This window comes from Hyla sarda, chromosome 4, assembly GCF_029499605.1.
Source record: "Hyla sarda isolate aHylSar1 chromosome 4, aHylSar1.hap1, whole genome shotgun sequence".
NCBI lineage: Eukaryota > Metazoa > Chordata > Amphibia > Anura > Hylidae > Hyla > Hyla sarda.
The window spans coordinates 401276364-401298526 of record NC_079192.1 but is presented as its reverse complement, the minus strand read 5'-3'; the positions used below and the strand labels follow the sequence as shown (position 1 = coordinate 401298526).

The 22163-nt window shown below is 46.3% G+C and overlaps 1 protein-coding gene across 1 annotated transcript in view; it reads right to left on the bottom strand.

The window, feature by feature from the left end:
• Nucleotides 1-512: 512 nt before the first annotated feature.
• CLINT1 (clathrin interactor 1) overlaps nucleotides 513-22163 on the bottom strand; it is a 107877-nt gene continuing 86226 nt past the window's right edge. The window contains exons 6-12 of the mRNA XM_056517350.1: nucleotides 21889-22066; nucleotides 20045-20276; nucleotides 15699-15774; nucleotides 7925-8005; nucleotides 7308-7594; nucleotides 7005-7197; nucleotides 513-1488 (exon numbers count right to left, since the gene is read on the bottom strand). Of these exons, the coding sequence (XP_056373325.1) occupies nucleotides 1190-1488; nucleotides 7005-7197; nucleotides 7308-7594; nucleotides 7925-8005; nucleotides 15699-15774; nucleotides 20045-20276; nucleotides 21889-22066 (1346 nt within the window). The 3' untranslated portion in view covers nucleotides 513-1189. The remainder of the gene's footprint in view (nucleotides 1489-7004; nucleotides 7198-7307; nucleotides 7595-7924; nucleotides 8006-15698; nucleotides 15775-20044; nucleotides 20277-21888; nucleotides 22067-22163) is intronic.

The following is a 22163-nucleotide window of genomic DNA, read 5'->3' as shown; positions in this document are numbered from 1 at the left end:
TTGGTTTGCTATGGGGATTTACTCCTAATCTGGACAGTTCCTGACATGGACAGAGGTGTCAGCAGAGAGCACTGTGGTCAGACAGAAAGGAAATGCAAAAAGAAAAGAACTTCCTGTGGAGCATACAGCAGCTGGTAAGTACTGGAAGGATTAAGATTTTTTAAATAGAAGTCATTTACAAATCTGTTTAACTTTCTGGCACCAGTTGATTTAAAAAGAAAAAATTAAAAAAATTATATATATACACATTTTTTTTTTCTAGCAGAGTGCCCTTTTAACGCAGCAAGGTATTATTGGGGGGGGGGGGGGGGTCAATGCAAATTCATGCAATGTCTCTGAGCCTACTACATGCATAGGATCTGGATCAACTGGGGGACAACTACCCCTAATCATATACCCTTTAGCACTGTTTCCCGACCAGGGTGCCTCCAGCTGTTGCAAAACGACAACTCCCAGCATGCCCGGACAGCCGAAGGCTGTCCGGGCATGCTGGGAGTTGTCGTTTTGCAACAGCTGGAGGCACCCTGGTTGGGAAACACTGCCCTATAGTGTGAGTAATGGCGGCTACGGGAGGCAGACGGGGTCTACACTGCAGGACGTACTTCCTTAGAAGCAGCGATCACTAAACAACCTAAGTCACTTTGGAGAAAAATAGATCATTTCTTATATATGTTACATTACAAAAATGAAGAAAAAAAATAAAATAAAAATAAAAATAAAAAAAAAATTTTAAGAAAAAATAATCTGTCCCAATCGAGGAGCTGATATCATTCATGAAGTTCGGAATGTGAAAGTTACCGTGCGTGAATCTATGAAGTCACATCTGGGTAATTCTGAAACCTAAAAAGAGAAAGGAGGTGGGGGGGATAAACATATTTAAAGGCGCCCTGTCCCGCACCCTGATCGCGGACGCCGTGTACCCGCTTAAACCTGTCTGGTACATAAAGGCAATAGCGCTCATACAGAGCAGAGTCTCCTCTACAAACAGCTCGGCTGGAAGTCCATTTTTTTTAATTTTCTATTCATTTATAAAAGATATCGATTTCGGAGGATGGGGCTTCCGGGTCGAGCCCCGCACCCCCCCCCCCCCCCCTCCTCTCCTTCGTTCACGTTGTGTGTGGTTTGAAAATCCTTCAATACGCCAGCTCTGCGTGGGATCGGCTGGATAAAGCTTTTTTTTTTTTTTTTTTTATTTGCTGAAGTTGGCAAAGTTTGCAAAGGCATCTTGTTTAGGTGGCATTACTCCGGGGGATAATCCCATAGGCATGCCCATAGTAGGGGGCATGCCCATCATCCCCTGGTTCATCGCTGGAGGGATTCCTGACATGCCCATAGTGCCAGTCATCATGTTCGGGATACCCATGGCTCCTGGCATGGGACCGGGCATAACGGGGCTCGCTTGAGGTCTGATGGGCATCATGCCTGGGCTTCCGCTGACGTTCAGATTTGCAAAGCTCTGCGGCAACATCCCCATAGGCTGCTGAATGTCTAGGGAAGAAGAAATCATCAGTATTTGCTCGGCCATACACGAATCGCTTTAAAGGGGTTATTCAGGAAAAAAAACTTTTCTTTATATATCAACTGGCTCCAGAAAGTTAAACAGATTTGTAAATTACTTCTATTAAAAAAAAATCTTAATCCTTTCAGTACTTATGAGCTTCTGACGTTAAGGTTGTTCTTTTCTGTCTAAGTGCTCTCTGATGACACGTGTCTCGGGAACTGCCCAGTTTAGAAGCAAATGCCCATAGCAAACCTCTTCTAAACTGGGCGGTTCCCGAGACAGGTGTCATCAGAGAGCACTTAGACAGTAAAGAACAACCTTAACTTCAGAAGCTCATAAGTACTGAAAGGATTAAGATTTTTTTTTTTATAGAAGTAATTTACAAATCTGTAACTTTCTGGAGCCAGTTGATATAAAAAAATAAAAAAAAGTTTTTTCCTGGAATACCCCTTTAAACCTTCCATACACATGCACACTCGATTTAGCAGAGCATGCATGTGTTCTGAATGGAGACAAGGGAATGATTCGCTGCCATACACTTCTGTGTGTGGCAGACGTGTTGAAAGTCATGATGCGGCTTCCTCTTACCCCTGACATCTGGGGCTGTGTCGATAGTTGCCCAGCCTGGTCAAAATTGGGGGGTTATGCCAATTTTAAAGGGGTACTCCGGTGGAAAACTTTTTTTTTTTTTTAAATCAACTGGTGACAAAGTTAAACAGATTTGTAAATTACTTCTATTAAAAAAATCTTAATCCTTCCAGTACTTATAAGCTGCTGAATACTACAGAGGAAATTCTTTTTTCTTTTAGGAACACAGTGCTCTCTGCTGACATCTCTGTCCATTTTAAGAACTGTCCAGAGTAGGAGAAAATCCCCATAGAAAACATATTCAGCTCTGGACAGTTCCTAAAATGGACAGAGATGTCAGCAGAGAGCACTGTGCTCGTGATGTCAGCAGAGAGCTCTGTGTTCCAAAAAGAAAACATTTCCTCTGTAGTATTCAGCAGCTAATAAGTACTGGAAGGATTAAGATTTTTTAATAGAAGTATTTTACAAACCTATTTAACTTTCAGGCACCAGTTGATTTAAAAAAAAAAAAAAAAATTTCCACTGGAGTACCCCTTTAATCTAATGTGTATGGTCGGCTGCAACCCTTTATTTTTCTATGAATATCACGGAGGCTGGTGACATATTACTACTCATTCACTGGTGTCCTGCAAGGCTTTTTTTTCCCCAGTGTTTTCCAAAGAGTGTGCCTCCAGCTGTTGCAAAACTACAACTTGTACAAAAAAAGAAAGTTGCAACAGCACTCTTGGTCAAAAAAATGGAGGCTCTTAGCGCACTTTTTGATCAAAATGTGTCCCCCCATCCACCACGCGGAGGTGGCCTCATATCAGAGGCCACCTCCGCGTGGTGGATGGGGGGACACATTTTGATCAAAAAGTGCGCTAAGAGCCTCCATTTTTTGAACAAGAGTGCTGTTGCAACTTTCTTTTTTTGTACCTTTTGTATTTGCCACAGCAGCAGGCACCTGTGTATTAGGTTGTTGTGCTGGCTATTTTTCCTTTTGTTTTTACTTTGCAAAACTACAACTCCCAGCATGCCCGGACAGCCTTTGGCTGTCCGGGCGTGCTGGGAGTTGTAGTTTTGCAACAGCTGGAGGCTCCCTGTTTAGAAAACACTGCCATAAAGACTTGTGAAGAAGCCACTTACAGTATATGTGAATGACAGGTCTGCGGAGTGCGCGTTTGTTCCCCTTATACGGTGCAATAAAAAAATAAATTTATATATATATATATATATATATATATATATATATATATATATTTAATTTTATTATTTACTGTATGGTAGAACGTGGTCCAATATATGGCATGGGAGGGATCATACTGGACTTTTTACCAATAGGGCAACGAAAATAAAGTGACACCGTATAAGAGATCTATACGATAAAGATGCCAAATGCTCTGGTGTGTGGAGTCTGAAGGATCTACCCCCCCCCCCACCCATCGACCCCTTGTAATGTACTGGTAGTGACATTCTACCCAAGCATAGTCTAGTGTCTCCAGCTGTTGCAAAACTACAGTTCCAGGCTGTCCGGACATGCTGGGAGTTGTAGTTTTGCAACGGCTAGGGGCACCCTGGTTGGGAAACACTGGTCTAGTGGCTTCAAATCTCCAGAAAATCACTTCATATTATACAGCTTGTGGTCACCAAACTCCCCATGGACACCATTCATCACCTATTAGCAGGATTGGTGGGGGGGGGGTCGGAACGCTGGTACCTACAAGGACCTTCCTCATCATGCAGGCTATTGCATTTTAAAGAACAAAATAGGCTTAAAAGGGGTATATTCCAGTGAAAAACAACTGGCTTCAAACAGATTTGTAAATGACTTCTATTAAAAAAAAAATCGTAATCCTTCCAGTACTTAGCTGCTGAAGCTGAGTTGTTCTTTTCTGTCTGATCACAGTGCTCTCTGCTGACACCTCTGTCTGTCTCAGGAACTGGAGTTGGAGCAAATCCCCATAGCAAACCTCTCCTGCTCTGGACAGTTCTTGAGACAGACAGAGGTGTCAGCAGAGAGCACTGTGGTCAGACAGAGAGGAACAACTCAACTTCAGCAGCTGATAAGTACTGGTAGGATTACGAATTTTTAATAGCAGTCATTTACAAATCTGTTTAACTTTCTGGAGCCAGTTGGTATGAAAAAAATTGTTATTCCCTGGAATACCCCTTTAGGGTCTATTCACACGTACAGTATTCTGCACAGATTTGATGCGCAGGATTTCAAGCGGTGTTCAGTCATTCAGTTTACATTGGAATCTGCAACAGAAAATCCTGCGCAGGATCCTGTACGTGTATATAGACCATTAGAGGGGAACTCTGGTATATGACATCTTATTCCCTATACACAGGATAGGGGATAGGTGTCTGATTGTGGGGTGTCAGACTGCTGGGACCCCCACTATCTCCTGCCTGGCGCCTCGGCTCTTCTCATGCATGGAGCGACCTCTGCTCCGTGCCGGATTACTATCCACCACCGCATGAAGCAGTGGCCGACACGCCGCTACATCTATCTCTATTGGAGTGCTGTATCTCTGGCTCTCCCATAGAGATACATGGAGGGGGCCATTTTAGAACACTGGGGTGCTGGGCAGAAGATTTCAGGGGGTCCCAGCAATCAGACACTTATCCCCTAAGGATAGGGGATAAGATGTAATGTACTGGAGTTCCCCTTTAATGAAGATAGAGTGCTGCGCTTGGCCACCCTCAGGCCTATGAAGCTAAATAGGTGGCAGCGCACTCTATACTCATCCAACCAGGGGGACACCAGTCCTAGTCATTGTGTGGGTCTTAACATTCAGCCCTCCAGTGATCAGACCCCTCCTCTCCTATGTATAGGTGATGAGTGTCCTGTTTGGAAGACCCCTTTAAATTAAACCACACAGAGGTAAGGGTGGGTTCACACCACGATTTTGCTGTACGGTTTCGGCATACGGTTTCATTAAAAAATAAAAACATATGCAACCGTTCAGAAAACCGTACCCATATACTTCCCATTCAAAACTGTACGCACCATAATGTATACGGTTGTGTCCATTTTTCATATCATACGTTTTTTTTTGTTTTTTTTTCCGGTCAGAAAACCATGACCTACCACTATTTTTGGTCCGGGTAAAAAAACGTATTAAACTGTATACGTTTATTTATTTATTTTTAAACATGGGAGTCAATCGGAACCATACAGAACCTTTTGTGCGTACGGTTCCATCCGGTTTTTGTCTTTGGAATTTCAATCAAACAAGTGAAACTTTATTCATAATGAAGTGAAAAGTTAAAAATATATACGTTTTTTTCTTAAATACGGATGCAACCGGACATTATTTTTCAAACCGTATACGGATAAAAATTCGTACACGCGTTTTGATAGTGTTTTAATCTGCATTCATACCACGTTTTTGCAATACAGTTCCTGTATCAGGTTTTTGATGAAAAACGGATTCCTCAAAACCTGACTAAACTGTATCAAAATGTGTGTACAAATTTTAACCCATATACGGTTTGAAAAATTATGTCCGGTTACAACCGTTTTTTAAGAAAAAAAAGTGTACGTTTTTAACTTTTCCCTCCATTTTTTTTTATAAAGTTTCACTTATTTGATTGAAATTCCAAGAAAGTAAAACTGTGCAAAGTCAAAAACCATATGGTGAAAACCGGATGGAACCGGATGCACATACAGATCTGTATGGTTCCCATTGACTCCCATGTTAAAAAAAAACGTATACGGTTTAATACAGTTTTTCACCCGGACCAAAAAACGTGGTAGACTACAGTTTTGGGTACGGGGAAAAAAAAACTGGACAAAACCATATGAGATGCAAAACGGACTAAACCGGATGATGCGTTTGACATACGGTTTACAATATTAAGTCAATGCATACAGTTTTCTATACAGTTCCGTACGGTTTTTAACTTGAAACCGTATACGGGAACTGTATAGCAAAAACGCGCTGTGCATGCAGCCTTAGGGTGCCTGCACACTACGTTTCTTAAGATACGGGACGGTATACGGCAGGGGAGAGGGGGGCGGAGAGTCGGGGGTGGGGCAACCGCACGCTGCCGTATGCGGTCCCGTATCTAATGTATTTCAATGAGCGACCTGAGTGAAACGCTGCCTCCGGTCGGCTCCGTTTTGCCCCGTATACGGTTTCCCGACCGCACCTAAAAACGCTGTTGACTACGTTCGTAGGTCCGGTCGGGAAACCGTATACGGGCAAAAACGGAGCCAACCGGAGGCAGCGTTTCACTCCGGTCGCTCATTGAAATACATTAGATACGGGACCGCATATGGCAGCATGCGGTTGCCCCGCCCCCGACTCTCCGCCCCCCTCTCCCCAGCCGTATACGGTCCCGTATCTTAAGAAACGTAGTGTGCAGGCACCCTTAGTCGGATTTTGAAGAATCCGTTTTTTTTAATCAAAAACCTGATACAGGAATTGTATTGCAAAAACGTGGTGTGAACCCAGCCTAAGGCTGGGTTCACACCACGTTTTGTTAAATACGGTTCCCGTATACGGCTGGGAGGAGGAGGCGGGGCTTAATCGCGGCACCCGCACTCGGCCATATTCGGGAACCGTATTTAATGTATGTCTATGAGCCGACCGGAGTGAACCGCAGCCTCCGGTCGGCTTCGTTTTCGGCCGTATGCGGTTTCCCGACTGCAGGCAAAAACGTGGCCGAACGCGTTTTTTGCCTACGGTCGGGAAATCGCATACAGCCGAAAACGAAGCCAACCGGAGGCTGCGGTTCACTCCGGTCGGCTCATAGACATACATTAAATACGGTTCTCGAATACGGCTGGGTGCAGGTGCCGCGATTAGGCCCCGCCCCCCCTCCTCCCAGCCGTATACGGGAACCGTATTTAACAAAACATGGTGTGCACCCAGCCTAACTATGGTCTGCCTGTCCAGACGTTGGTTTCTCTACAGAACGCACTTACTTTGTTGCTGCATCATGGCGTTTAAGGAGGGCTGCGATGGTTTACAGGTCTGCATGCCTGGCAAGAGACTGTCCAGGGAGATGTTAACGCTGGGGTCAGACCAGGTGGCCGGGAGGGATTTGCCTTGAACCTTCATGTCTGTTCCGTGCGTGGGCAGCGTGTTCTGCTTCTGAAGACCGAGGTTCTGCAGGGGCTGAGAAGTAATAGGTTTCAATTTACATCGCACCGATAAAATCTATAAATTTGTCGCCTAGTACACCCCTCCTCCCAACGTGAATGACGTGTTACACCCCACCCCCTTACCTGAGATCTTGACATGGGAAGCGTCACTCCTACAGTACTAGAGCTCATCATGGATAGGTTCATGCTCTGGGACGTGCTCATGGTGGCGTGTGCGGGCCCCATGATGTCAAAGAGGTCTGTCGTGTTGGAGGCAGCGGGGGTTGGTTGCGGATGGGAAGCAGCAAATAGGTCGGTACTCTGTTGTGTGACTGCAAACAAATCGGTTGACGGCACAGATGGGGCGGGTGGTGGCTGGCTGAAGGCCCCCCAGTCTCCAAAATCTCCATTACCGGTTGGTGTTGTTGAGCCTGAAAACCAACATAATACTTATAGTAAAAAAAAAAAATTGTCAATGTTGCTCCGGACTCACTGTAACTCAGGATCAGTGCAAGAAAACCAATGGATAGAATAGGAATCAATAATGTGGAGATGGCTGGTGGCCAAACGATCACTATATTGTCTCTAAATAAGAGTTTACCCAACCAGGGTGCCTCCAGCTGTTGCACAACTACAACTCCCAGCATGCCCGGACAGCCTCCGGCTGTCCGGGCATGCTGGGAGTTGTAGTTGTGCAACAGCTGGAGGCACCCTGGTTGGGAAAACACTGGCCTACATGGTTTGAATATGTGACCTTTTACCTTGTGTTGCTGGGAAGATGGAAGACTGAGCGGCGGATGAACCGAAATCTGCAAAACCACCAAATGGATCTGATGTGGCGCCTACAGAGAAAATACAAATATAATTAAAAAAATGAAGGAGTAAAAAGATAGGGAAGTACATTTTAGGGGTATTTAGTAGAGATGAGCGAACTTACAGTAAATTCGATTCGTCACGAACTTCTCGGCTCGGCAGCTGATGACTTATGCTGCATAAATTAGTTCAGCCTTCAGGTGCTCCGGTGGGCTGGAAAAGGTGGATACATTCCTAGGAAAGAGTCTCCTAGGACTGTATCCACCTTTTCCAGCCCACGGGAGCACCTGAATGCTGAACTAATTTATGCAGGAAAAGCCATCAACTGCCGAGCCGAGAAGTTTGTGACGAATCAAATTTACTGTAATTTCGCTCATCTCTAGTATTTATTTTCAAAAAGACCAATAAAGCATATACATAAGCATAAACTTATACAACAGGTGTCGGCCGAACCAGCGCTGTGGAATCGGTAGAAAAATGTTCCGACTGACTCCACAGTTTTTTGTACTTCTGACTCCGACTCCCCGACTCTGTATTAATATTAATATTTTTATTCCAATCTAAATTTAGTAGGAGTTTGAGTCGGTGCATTGTTTGCAGACTCCGACTCCAGGTACCCAAAATTTCGTCTGACTCCTTGACTCCGACTCCACAGCCCTGGGCCGAACGCTCCAAAGCCTCCTAAGCACATGGACACTTGGTTATGCCAAGATTAAAACCTATAGGGGGAATAAGTAGCTAATTGGGGTGGAGAGACCCCGTCCCCCTTTTGATCCTGAAAATGAATTGTCCCCTGAATGAATAAATAAATGAAGCGGCAGTGTGCACTAGGGTGGGTTGTTTTCCAATTTTTTTCTCTGATCAAATCCTAATACCCGGCTAAAGTTGCCCACCCATGAGGGCAACTCATGTGCCAAATTTGGTTTCGATCAGACAATATCTACCCTCAATTCTGAAGCTAAGGATTAAAGGGGTACTCCTCCCCTAGACATCTTATCCCCTATCCAAAGGATAGGGGATAAGATGTCTGATTGCGGGGGTCCCGCCGCTGAACCCGGAGGCTTGTGACGTCACGGCTGCGCCCTGCTCGTGATATCACGGCCACTTCCCCTCAATGCAAGTCTATGGGAGGGGGAGTTACGGCCGTCAGCCCCCCTCCCATAGGCTTGCATTGAGGGTGCAGGGTGTGACGTCACAATACTCCATCCCCTGTATCGCCCGTCATCAGCGAATACCAAAGTTCAAAATTGTGCATTTTTGGTCACTTCATATGCCATAAAAATATTAATAAAAAGCGATCAAAAAGTCCCATCAAAACAAAAATGGTACTGATAAAAAAACTACAGTGCAAAAAATTAGCCCTCATACCGCCCCGTACACGGGAAAAATGAAAAAAGTTATAAGGGTCAGAAGATGCCAATTTTAAACATACTAATTTTGGTGCATGTAATTTATAAAAAATTTTTAAGTATTAAAATAAAACCTACCGTATATACTCGAGTATAGGCCGAGTTTTTCAGCACGATTTTTCGTGCTGAAAACACCCCCCTCGGCTTATACTCGAGTGAACTCCCCCACCCGCAGTGGTCTTCAACCTGCGGACCTCCAGAGGTTTCAAAACTACAACTCCCAGCAAGCCCGGGCAGCCATCGGCTGTCCGGGCTTGCTGGGAGTTGTAGTTTTGAAACCTCCGGAGGTCCGCAGGTTGAAGACCACTGCGGCCTTCAACATCATCCAGCCCCCTCTCACCCCCTTTAGTTCTGAGTACTCACCTCCGCTCGGCGCTGGTCCGGTCCTGCAGGGCTGTCCGGTAAGGAGGTGGTCCGGTGAGGAGGTGGTCCGGGCTGCTATCTTCACCGGGGAGGCCTCTTCTAAGCGCTTCGGGCCCGGCCTCAGAATAGTCACGTTGCCTTGACAACGACGCAGATACGTCGCTGTCAAGGCAACGGCTCTATTCCGGGCCGGAAGCGCGGAGAAGAGGCGCCCCCGGTGAAGATAGCAGCCCGGACCACCTCCTCACCGGACCACCTCCTTACCGGACAGCCCTGCAGGACCGGACCAGCGCCGAGCGGAGGTGAGTACTCAGAACTAAAGGGGGTGAGAGGGGGCTGGATGATGTTGAAGGCCGCAGTGGTCTTCAACCTGCGGACCTCCGGAGGTTTCAAAACTACAACTCCCAGCAAGCCCGGACAGCCGATGGCTGCCCGGGCTTGCTGGGAGTTGTAGTTTTGAAACCTCTGGAGGTCCGCAGGTTGAAGGCCGCAGTGGTCTTCAACCTGCGGACCTCCGGAGGTTTCAAAACTACAACTCCCAGCAAGCCCGGACAGCCGATGGCTGCCCGGGCTTGCTGGGAGTTGTAGTTTTGAAACCTCTGGAGGTCCGCAGGTTGAAGGCCGCAGTGGTCTTCAACCTGCGGACCTCCGGAGGTTTCAAAACTACAACTCCCAGCAAGCCCGGACAGCCGATGGCTGCCCGGGCTTGCTGGGAGTTGTAGTTTTGAAACCTCTGGAGGTCCGCATGTTGAAGGCCGCAGTGGTCTTCAACCTGCGGACCTCCGGAGGTTTCAAAACTACAACTCCCAGCAAGCCCGGACAGCCGATGGCTGCCCGGGCTTGCTGGGAGTTGTAGTTTTGAAACCTCTGGAGGTCCGCAGGTTGAAGACCACTGAGGGCGAATGATGAGAAGAGGATGATGAAGGGGGGGGGGGGGTGTGGGGATGATGAAGGGGGGTGGGGATGATGAAGGGGGGGGGGGTGTGGGATGATTACAAGGGGATGATGAAGGGGGGATGTGTGGGATGATAAGGGGATGTGTGGGATGATGACAAGGGGATGATGAAGGGGGGATGTGTGGGATGATGACAAGGGGATGATGAAGGGGGGATGTGTGGGATAAGGGGATGTGTGGGATGATGACAAGGGGATGATGAAGGGGGGATGTGTGGGATGATGACAAGGGGATGATGAAGGGGGGATGTGTGGGATGATGACAAGGGGATGATGAAGGGGGGATGTGTGGGATGATAAGGGGATGATGAAGGGGGGATGTGTGGGATGATGACAAGGGGATGATGAAGGGGGGATGTGTGGGATGATAAGGGGATGTGTGGGATGATGACAAGGGGATGATGAAGGGGGGATGTGTGGGATGATGACAAGGGGATGATGAGGATGTTAATGACGGGTCTGGATGATGACAGGGGGGGATGAGGTATTTCCCACCCTAGGCTTATACTCGAGTCAATAACTTTTCCTGGGATTTTGGGTTGAAATTAGGGGTCTCGGCTTATACTCGGGTCGGCTTATACTCGAGTATATACGGTATATAAATTGGGTATCCTTGTTAACCATATGGACCTACAGAATAAAGATAAGGTGTCATTTTTACCAAAAGTGCACTGCATAGAAATGGGAGCCCCCAAAAGTGACAAAATTGCATTTCTTTTTTTATTTCACCACAAATAATAATTTTTTTTTTTTTTTTGCCGCAGGTTTTATTATAAAATAAGTGATGTCAATACAAAGTACAATTGGTGATGCAAAAAACAAGCTCTTATATGGGCCTGTAGGTGCAAAATTGAAAGAGTTATGATTTTTAGAAGGGGAGTAGCTAAAAAAAAGAAAATGCAAAAACGAAAATTTGCTGAGTCCTTAAATGGGCGCTGTCAGATACAAAAACTTTTGATATGTTGCAAAGCATGTATAACCACATTGTGATCCATAGGTGCAGGTCTCCACTCCATCGTAGGTACACAACTGCACTTGGAGTTGAGCACCTTGTATCACCTCAGATCACATCAATGTAAGTGTTTGTTTAAAGCCTGTATAACCAATAGGTTTTGCATTTGCTTTCATTAGAAAATTTTCAGTATTTCATACTGAAAAAGCCAGTCATACAACTGCCCCCCTGCCTGCTTGGACACATACTAGTCCTGCTGTGTCCATGAGTCATCACCTATGTCATGGACACACTTCCTTGATTGACAGCTGTGAGCGCAGGGAAAAATCCTCCCACTGTCCGCTTGTGTCCCGCTACTGTCAGTGAGGACAAGCTGGGAGTTGTAGTTTTGCTAATGCTAGGTGAGATGTGAGCAGACAGCATACTGAGGGAGGGGGCGGAGACCTGCACAGTGAGGCCACGCCCCCTCCCTTTGAGAGGAATTCAGACTAGTGAGCTAAATTAAAAATGTAATAAAAAATAAATAAAGGTGCTGGACACATAAAAATTAGATGTACATGGTCAGGAGTAGGTACTGAGTGATATAGTAAAAAAAAAAAAAAATGTTGTTGGATCACACGGGTACGCTTTAAGGTGAAAATAGGCCGAGTTCCTAAGGGGTAAAAAATAAATAAATAAATAAAAAAAAACAGCAACTCAGACAATCCGATAACAGTGCCAGGGTGGTCCTTCACTAAATACCCATGATATACAGTGGAAGTGGAGAGACTGAAAGTGGAGACAAAGGTGTCAGACAAAATGCGGTCAACGTTAAATTCTATCTACTCTCTTATCCACACAGGTGCTAAAGAGGACTCCGATTTGGTCTCACAAGCTTTACATATGGTTTGGGGGGGGCTCAAGAGGAGCCCAATATGCAGCCTCCTCCACATAGTGGACTCTGGCACACTTAATACACTAGTTTTTCGCACACTTTTAGGCACTGTGTGAAAAATATGATGCTTGTAGTGTAGACAAAGTAAAATCTGCTTGGAACCAAATTAGATGGACAACAACTTTTGCCTGGTATTAAGATTCAAAATAAATAAATAAATAAATAAATAAATAAAAGGGAAAAATATGCCAACTTAGTGTGCACCCTCAGCCACTGCTCTATTCATTCTCTATGAGTCTTCCAAGCATTGCCCAGTTCAGTGCTTGGCAATGTTAGGAAGCCCCCCAAAAAAAGAATAAAAAAAAAAGAACTGCCAGCCACAGATGCATGCTGCTGATCCATTCGTTCGGAGGACAATTGACCTCTGTTATCAAGACCAGTGGGGGTCCGACTGCTGAGACGAGATGACCACTTTAAAGCAAACCTTGAGTACGGACAGATACTACAATGTGCAGCATCACACAATCTGCTCATCTTTATACTGTCTGTATGTAGAGAGCGGAGGAACTCTGGCAGCATGGATCCACATAGGTCTGCAATAGCGTTTCGCCTTAGGAGCATATACTTTTATATCTGTTAAAGGGACACTCCGCTGCCCCAGCGTTCGAAACATTTCTGTTCCGAATGCTTGGAGCGAGCGGCGGGGGGTCGTGTCGTCACTGCCATGCCCCCTCAATGCAAGTCTATGGGAGGGGGCGTGGCACCGCCACGCCCCCTCCCATAGACTTGCATTGAGGGGGCGTGGCAATGACATCACAACCACCAGCACTTAGCATTCTAAACGAACCCGGGGTGTTGCACAGAGATCGCGGGGGTCCCAGTTGCAGGACCCCCCCTCCCGATCAGACATCTTAGGTGTCTAGGGGCAGAGTACCCCTTTAAGTATCATACACCATGAACTAAAAGATCTTAGAGGAGATATCCATTACTCTTACGCCAAGATAAGCTAGCAATTAGAGATGAGCGAACTTACAGTAAATTCGATTCGTCACGAACTTCTCCGCTCGGCAGTTGATGACTTATCCTGCATAAATGAGTTCAGCTTTCAGGTGCTCCGGTGGGCTGGAAAAGGTGGATACAGTCCTAGGAAAGAGTCTCCTAGGACTGTATCCACCTTTTCCAGCCCACGGGAGCACCTGAAGGCTGAACTAATTTACGCAGGAAAAGTCATCAACTGCTGAGCCGAGAAGTTTGTGACGAATCGAATTTACTGTAAGTTCGCTCATCTCTACTAGCAATAAAAGCTGCACTCCCATCACTCCTGTCTGAACACAACCATACAGACTGAGGAAATGGAAGGTTGCATATACTTGACAAGACTTCGAGTACCACCGCCATCTATTGCGAAAACATTATTATTATTTTTTTTAAATACTAAAAGCAGAAATCTAGTTTATTTTCTCCCGGTATTGTAGTGTACACTTTATAGTCTTTGGATACAACAGAAAAACAATTCACATTCTAATCCACCCACATAACATACAATGGGGAGCAGTGCTGCTCGGGTCCGTTCTTGACGGAGTCAGTCATGTCTACTCTGTGACCGTCCTCTCGGCACAGCTGGCAGGGCAGGTGGTGCCATAACATCTGCCCAGCACTCAAAAGATCCCTAAAGACCATTTTTGATGCCTGGCACAATGCCCGTGCCGCCACAACTCTACAAGAAATTCTAACCATCTGGCACGACCAACAGGACAGAACATAAAAAAAATAAATAAAAAAAATAAAAATAAAAATTGCTGGGAGGCCAAATATCGAGGCACAAAAGAAAAAAAAATAATGGGATGTAGACAAGTAAGCTTCATCATCTCTGGAAACACAAGAACAACGAGCAAAGAAGGAGTGAACCAAAACCTGCTCATTGTTCTTAAGGCCACATGAAGTCTTAACCCCTTAACGACAATGGACGTAAATGTACGTCATAGTGACGTGGTACTTAACGCACCATGATGTACATTTACCGAGCACCAGAGCGGTGCCCGCGTCATGCGCCGCAGGTCCCGGCTGCTGTCAGCAGCCAGGGACCCGCCGGTAATGGCGGACATCCGCGATCGCACGGATGTCCGCCATTAACCCCTCAGATGCCGTGATCAATACAGATCACGGCATATGCGGCAGTGCGGTACTTTGAATGGATGATCGGATCACCCGCAGCGCTGCCGCAGGGATCCGATCATCCAGCATGGCCACCGGAGGTCCCCTCACCTGGCTCCGGCCGTCTCCCGGGGTCTTCTGCTCTGGTCTGAGATCGAACAGACCAGAGCAGAAGATCACCGATAATACTGATCAGTGCTGTGTCCTATACATAGCACTGAACAGTATTAGCAATCAACTGATTTCTATGAATAGTCCCCTATGGGGACATAAAAAGTGTATAAAAAAAAAAAAAGTAAAAGAAAAAATCATCCCGATTGCGGGATGATCAGATCATCCAAAGTACCGCACTGCCGCAGATGCCGTGATCTGTATTGATCACGGCATCTGAGGTGTTAATGGCGGACATCCGCGCGATCCCGCATGTCGGCCATTACCGGCGGGTCCCCGGCTGCTGCTAGTGTATGACGAGAGCACTGTTCCGATGCTCGCGGTCATACACAGGACGTAAATGTACGTCCTGGTGCGCGAAGTCCCGCCAAACCAGAACGTACATTAACGTCCGTGATAGTTAAGGGGTTAAAGGCTCATCCGTTTTTCCATAGACTTCATTGTTAAATTTACTGTATCCAGTATCTTCCATTCTTTTTTTTGACGGAAGAAAAAATACTGCATGTGCCGTTTTTTCTGCCGTCAAAAAAACAGAAATGAGTGTAGACAGGTGCAAACGGATGTAAATGGATTGTAAAAAAAAAAAAAAAACATTGACATGAATGGGATTTTTTTTTTTTTAAACCATTCTTAATCCGTTTACAGCCTGCAAGAACGGAACTGAAACGGGGATAAAAAAAAACAAAAAAAAAATAACGGGGACAGACGGCCATGTAAACGCACAATAATCCTTCTTTCCTCCACATCTGCAGTCAGGGAAAGCTGGGGCACAGACAAGCCTTCTGGCCAATGCCATGTGTATGACCTGCCCCCATAACCTCTGCCCATTTCTGTAAGTGCGTTACCTGATTTGTTTTCTGAGTCAAAAAGTAGATCCACTAGATCATTCGATGCCTTCTTACCGCCCTCACTAGAAGACGTCTGAAACCGAAAGAAAAGGAAAACAAAATGACAATGACCGTGCACAACTAAATCATACAGTATAGTAAAAGAACGTGTGTCCACATACAACTAATAATACGTACAATAAAACTAGGTCGCTGTTTATATCATTTCAAGTAGGGCTGGGCGGTATGGCCAAATATGTGTATCGCGGTATTTTTTTTAAATTCATGGCGGTTCCACGGTATATAACCGTATCCCCCCCCAAAAAAATGTATTAGCCCAGCGCTGCGCTGTTCTCATCAGGGCACTACTCACATATCTTCTGCAAGCACTGCTCTCCTCGTCCTGCTGTTTGTTGCGGCTGCCAGCGCTGATACTCTATACCAGTGGTCTTCAATCTGCAGACCTCCAGATGTTGCAAAACTACAACGTTGGCTGTCCGGGCATGCTGGGAGTTGTAGTTTTGCAACATCTGGAGGTCCGCAGGTTGATCACCACTGCTCTATACTGTATCCCTATGCCCGGGCTGCAAAAGGTAAACAAAAATAAACTTTAACTCAGCTTCCTACGTCGGCCTTACGCTCTTCCTGGGGACGTGAAGGTCGGACAGCCGTCAGCCTATCGCCGGCCGGCTTCTTACATGACAGTGCGCTCAACCTATCACCGGCCGAGGCAGAACATCGCTGCTACCTTGTGATAGGCTGACGGCTTTCCAAAGTTCCATTCCCTAGGAAGCAAGTCCGGACCAATGGGGAAGGTGAGTTAAAGTTTATTTTTGTTTACCTTTTGCAGCCTGGGCATAGGGATATAGAATAGAGCAGTGGTCTTCAACCTGCGGACCTCCAGATGTTGCAAAACTACAACTCCCAGCATGCCCGGACAGCCGTTGGCTGTCAGAGCATGCTGGGAATTGTAGTTTTGCAACATCTGGAGGTTGAAGACCACTGGTATAGAGTGTCAGCGCCGGCGGCCGCAACAAACAGGAGGACGAGGAGGGCAGCGCTTGCAGGTGATGTGTGAGTAGTAAGCCGATGGGGACAACGCTGACGGGCTCCATGCAAGTGAATGAGGGCCGTCAGGACCCCATAGTAGCCATTTACATCTGACCCGTTTCAGGTTCCGATTAGATCAAGAAAGAAGAAGAAAAAAAAAAAGGCGATCGGACCCTTAAAGGGGTGCTCCGCCCCTAGACATCTTATCCCCTATCCAAAGGCCAAGGGATAAGATGTTTGATCGCGGGGGTCCCGCCGCTGGGGATCTCAGAGTTCTCTGCTGTGGCATCCCAGACATCCGGCACACAGAGCGAATTTCGCCCCGTACCGGATGACTGTCAATGCGGGGGGGAGGCTTGTGATGTCCCGGTCATGCCACCTCTCATAGACTTGCATTGATGGGGCGTGGCCGTGACGTTACGAGCCTCCGGCGCTACACCCGATGCTCTAAACCAGGGGTCTCAAACTGGCAGCCCTCCAGATGTTGCCTAACTTCAACTCCCAGCATGCCTGAACATGCCCAGACAGCCATTTGCAGCAGCTAACGGCTGTCGGGAATGTTGGGAGTTGAAGTTTTGCAACATCTGGAGGGCCCCCAGTTTGAGACCCCTGCTCTAAATGAATGCTGGGTGCAGCTGGGAGATCGCGGGGATCCCCAGCGGCAGGAGCCCCACAGTCAGACATCTTATCCCCTATCCTTTGGATAAGGGATAAGATGTCTAGGGGCGGAGCACCTCTTTAATGGGCCGGATGCAAACAGCAATGTGAACCTAGCCTTAAGATAACATTCACATGTACAGATTCCATATCCTGTGGATGTGATGGTTTTTAAATCAATATAAATAGTTAAACACAGCATCAGAATCATCATCAGAAGACACTGTATGTGTGAACAGTACCTAAAAGGTTATTTTCAGTCGTACAAAGTTATGGCACGTTGCTGATATGCTATCATTTTAGGACCTTCACCAATTCGGAGAATGAAGGGGAATTCAGCGCTGGGGTGATGTTGTGGTCACTTATAGGGGTACTCCAATGGAAATTTTTTATTTTATTTTTTTAAATAAACTGGTGCCAGAAAGTGAAACAGATTTGTAAATTACTTCTATTAAAAAAATCTTAATCCTTCCAGTACGTTTTAGGGGCTGTATACTACAGAGGAAATGCTTTAACTTTTTAGATTTCTCTGACATCATGACCACATTGCTCTCTGCTGACTTCTGCTGTCCATTTTAGGAACTGTCCAGAGCAGCATATGTTTGCTATGGGGATTTTCTCCTGTTCTTGACAGTTCCTGAAATGGACAGCAGAAGTCAGCAGAGAGCACTGTGGTCATGACATCAGAGAAATCTAAAACGTAAAGCATTTCCTCTGTAGTATACAGCCCCTAAAAAGTACTGGAAGGATTAAGATTTTTTAATAGAAGACATTTACAAATCTGCTTAACTTTCTGGCACCAGTTGATTTAAAAAAATGAATAAATAAATTAAATAAAAAAAGTTTTCCATGGGAGTACCCCTTTAACTATTTTTATCCCTGCACAGTGGCAGAAAAAAATTAGAAGGGATTGAACACTAAAGGAGTGCTGCGTTCTCTTAATTTTTAAAATTGATGATGGCCCCGAGGGGTCAGACCGCCATCAATTAAACTAATATCATAACCTAGGCCAGGGTTTCCCAACCAGGGTGCCTCAAGCTGTTGCAAAACTACAACTCCCAGCATGCCCGGACAGCCTTTGGCTGTCCGGGCATGCTGGGAGTTGTAGTTTTGCAACAGCTGGAGGCACCCTGGTTGGGAAACACTGGCCTAGGCTAACGTGCACCGCAGGAACTGGAGCTGTGTGACAGCGGCAACGGTGCAGGAGAAAGGTAAGATTGGGTTATTTTAATCCCCCTTCCCTGACCAGTTTTGGAGAATAAGTTAATTGCTGGACTACCCCCTTTAAAGGGGTACTCCACTGGAAAATATTTTTCTTTTAAATCAACTGGTTCCAGAAAGTAAAACAGTTTTGTAAATTACTTCTATGTAAAAAATCTTAATCCTTCCAGCACTTATCAGCTTCTGTATACTCCACAGGAAGTTCTTCCTTTCTGTCTGACCACAGTGCTCTCTGCTGACGCCTCTATCCATTTTAGGAACTGTCCAGAGTAGGAGCAAATCCCCATAGAAAACCTATCCTGCTCCGGACAGTCCCTGACATGGACAGCGATGTTAGCAGAGAGCACTGTGGTCAGACAGAAAGGAAATTAAAAAAGAAAATAACTTCCTCTGGAACATACAGCAGCTGATAAGTACTGGAAGGATTAAGATTTTTAAATAGAAGTCATTTACAAATCTGTATAACTTTCTGCAATTAGTTGATTTAAAAAAAAAAAAAAAAGTTTTACAGGGGAGTACCCCTTTACGGCTCCCACAAGCATTATTATTTAAAACAGATAATTCATAAGCTGATCACTTGCCCTATTACACGGGACAATATCTGTCTGTTGACCGATAACCCTTCCATGTAATAGGGCAATTTACCCCCACAACAATATACAGTGACCCCCCCCCCCCCCCGACCTACGATCATTTCCCCATACGATGGTCTCTCAGAGGCCATCACATGTTGAAGGCAGCATCAACATACGATGCTTTTGTATGTCGGCGCCATCGCATAAACGGCTATCCGGCAGCGCAGACTGCTTCAGTTGCCACCAGATAGCCGTTTATGGAGCCCCGTGTGGTCTGCTGACGATCACTTACCTGTCCTCGGGGCTCCGGCGCGTCCTCTTCGGGACCCCCTGTATCGTCGGCGCTCTCCATCGTCGTCATCACGTCGCTGTGCACGCCGTCCCGTCATCCAATAGGAGCGGCATACGTAGCGACGTGATGGCGGCGACGGAGAGCGAGGATGCCGGGGAAGCAGAGGCGTCGGGGACACCCCGGGGACGGGGCGACAGCGATGGAAGGCAAGATCCAGGGCAGCGGTGACGAGCGGTGACGGTCCGGAGCGGCGGGGACATGTAAGTATAACCTCCAATACCAGTGGTCTCCAACCTGCGGACCTCCAGATGTTGCAAAACTACAACTCCCAGCATGCCCGGACAGCCGTTGGCTGTCCGGGCATGCTGGGTGTTGTAGTTTTGCAACATCTGGAGGTCCGCAGGTTGGAGACCATTGTCCTATACTTTACATTGCACGGATCCCTCAACATACGATGGTTTCAACATACGATGGTCCATTTGGAACGGATTACCATCCTATGTTGAGGGACCGCTGTACACTGATCAGCTGACAGATATATAGTAAATGACAGACATCAGGGTACTGACCTTATTTGCAGCAGGATGACTGGCGGACGAGGTGAGCTCAGGACTTTCTTTATCTCCGGTGTAGTGTGCGGCTGCGCCAAGGTCGATTTTGGACTGGTTGCGCTTGGAGCGTGTGGTGGTGGTCTCGGTGGCCTGAGTGATGTGGATGTGCTTGGTGGTGACCGTCTCCTCCTCGTCTTTGAACTCTCCTGTATGTTTTACCCGGTTGTTTTTCCGGTCTTCTTCTTCGTCACTAGAAGAGGGGAGGGGCGGGGGGGACAATGTTTGGTTGTGCCTCCATTTCTTACCACATTCTGTACATGTAGGACAAGTCTATCCACCTAGTATACGCCTTTGCTTTCTATTTTACTTTTATTTTTCGGCCACATGTTACTGACATTACAGACCAGGACTTGTCCTGGATATAATTTTATGTTGTTTTCCAGGGTAAAAAGTAAATACCAAGGAAATTTAAAATAAATGAATATAAAACTTGTATTTTCTTAAACAGGTCTCATCTCACATTAAGGGAAAACTGTCACCAGGTTCCCCCACACTAAACCCAATACACTGGGTTATAGTGCGGCTGAACAGGAGTCCATAGATGGGTCACTTACTTTTTTGTTTTTTCTTGTTGCCTACTAAGGTTCCACTGTTTGCCCTTCACTTGCACTCTGAAGGCTGGTCCCCCGCAGGCAGCCTTGCTTTGGGTCCCGGAGGAAGGGGCCTTAGCCAGCACCCCCCTTGTTCGCATATTCATTTTCCCCCTGAGCGCAGTGTTTCGGAAGAGCGTTCTGTGCAGTGTAACTGCGCATGCGCCGATCCCTCGCTGCACCCGGAAGTACCTCCTTCTGAAGTCTTGCTACTTTCAGGTGCAACGAGGGACCGGCGCATGCGCAGTTACACTGCACAGAGCGCTCTCCTGACACGCTGCGCTCAGGGGGAAAATGAATATGCGAACAAGGGGGGGGGGGGGGGGTAGCTGGCTAAGGACCCTTCCTCTGGGACCCGAAGCAAGGCTGCAGGCGGGGAACCAGCCTTCAGAGCGCAAGTGAAAGGCAAACTTTAGCGGATGACAACTCGGCGACAAGAAAACATAAAAAAGTACCGTAATTGACCGTCATGGACTCCTGTTCAGCCGCACTATAACCCAGTGTATTGGGTTTAGTGTGGGTGAACTTGGTGACAGTTTTCCTTTAATAGCCAACCTGCCATTATTGGAGCATCTACAACATTTGGAACCCACCACAGCAGCAATGGCTTTGTCCAATCATTTCCCATGCCCCTTTTAAAAGGGTACTCCGGTGGAAAACTTTTTTTTAAATCAACTGGTGCCCAGAAAGTTAAACAAATTTGTAAATTACTTCTAAAAAAAAATCTTAATCCTTCCAGCACTTATTAGCTGCTGAATACTACAGAGGAAATTCTTTTCTTTTTGGAACACCGAGCTCTCTGCTGACATCACAAGCACAGTGCTCTCTGCTGACATCTCTGTCCATTTTAAGAACTGTCCAGAGTGGGAAAAAAAATCCCCATGGCAAACATATGCTGTTCTGGACAGTTCCTAAAATGGACAGAGATGTCAGCAGAGAGCACTGTGCTCGTGATGTCAGCAGAGAGTTCCAAAAAGAAAAGAATTTCCTCTGTAGTATTCAGCAGCTAATAAGTACTGGAAGGATTAAAAATTTTTTATAGAAGTAATTTACAAATCTGTTTAACTTTCTGGCACCAGTTGATTTAAAAAAAAATGTTTTCCAGGGGAGTACCCCTTTAATCCACTCCTTACAGTTCACTATAGAAGACCAAGGCATCCCAAAATCCTTTAGTGAATACAGAACATATACAGCAGGCCACCGATCACTTACCTGCCTCTCTCAGGAGAATCTTCTCTATCTTTCCTCCTGAACTTGTTGATGGTGTCGTCTATTGTGCTGCCGATCTTATCGCTTATCTCCCCTAACTTATCGCTAAATGGGAATCCGGTCTTACTTTTATCCCACTCTTCGTCCCATTTAGAGCGAGGTTCTGAGTCGTATCGGTCACCTGTAGGACATCGATCACACACACAAGTTAAAAGCCCCCCCCAAAAAAAACTCCTGTTGTCAATATTAGAGAAATAACTCTAATATGTGACATCAGC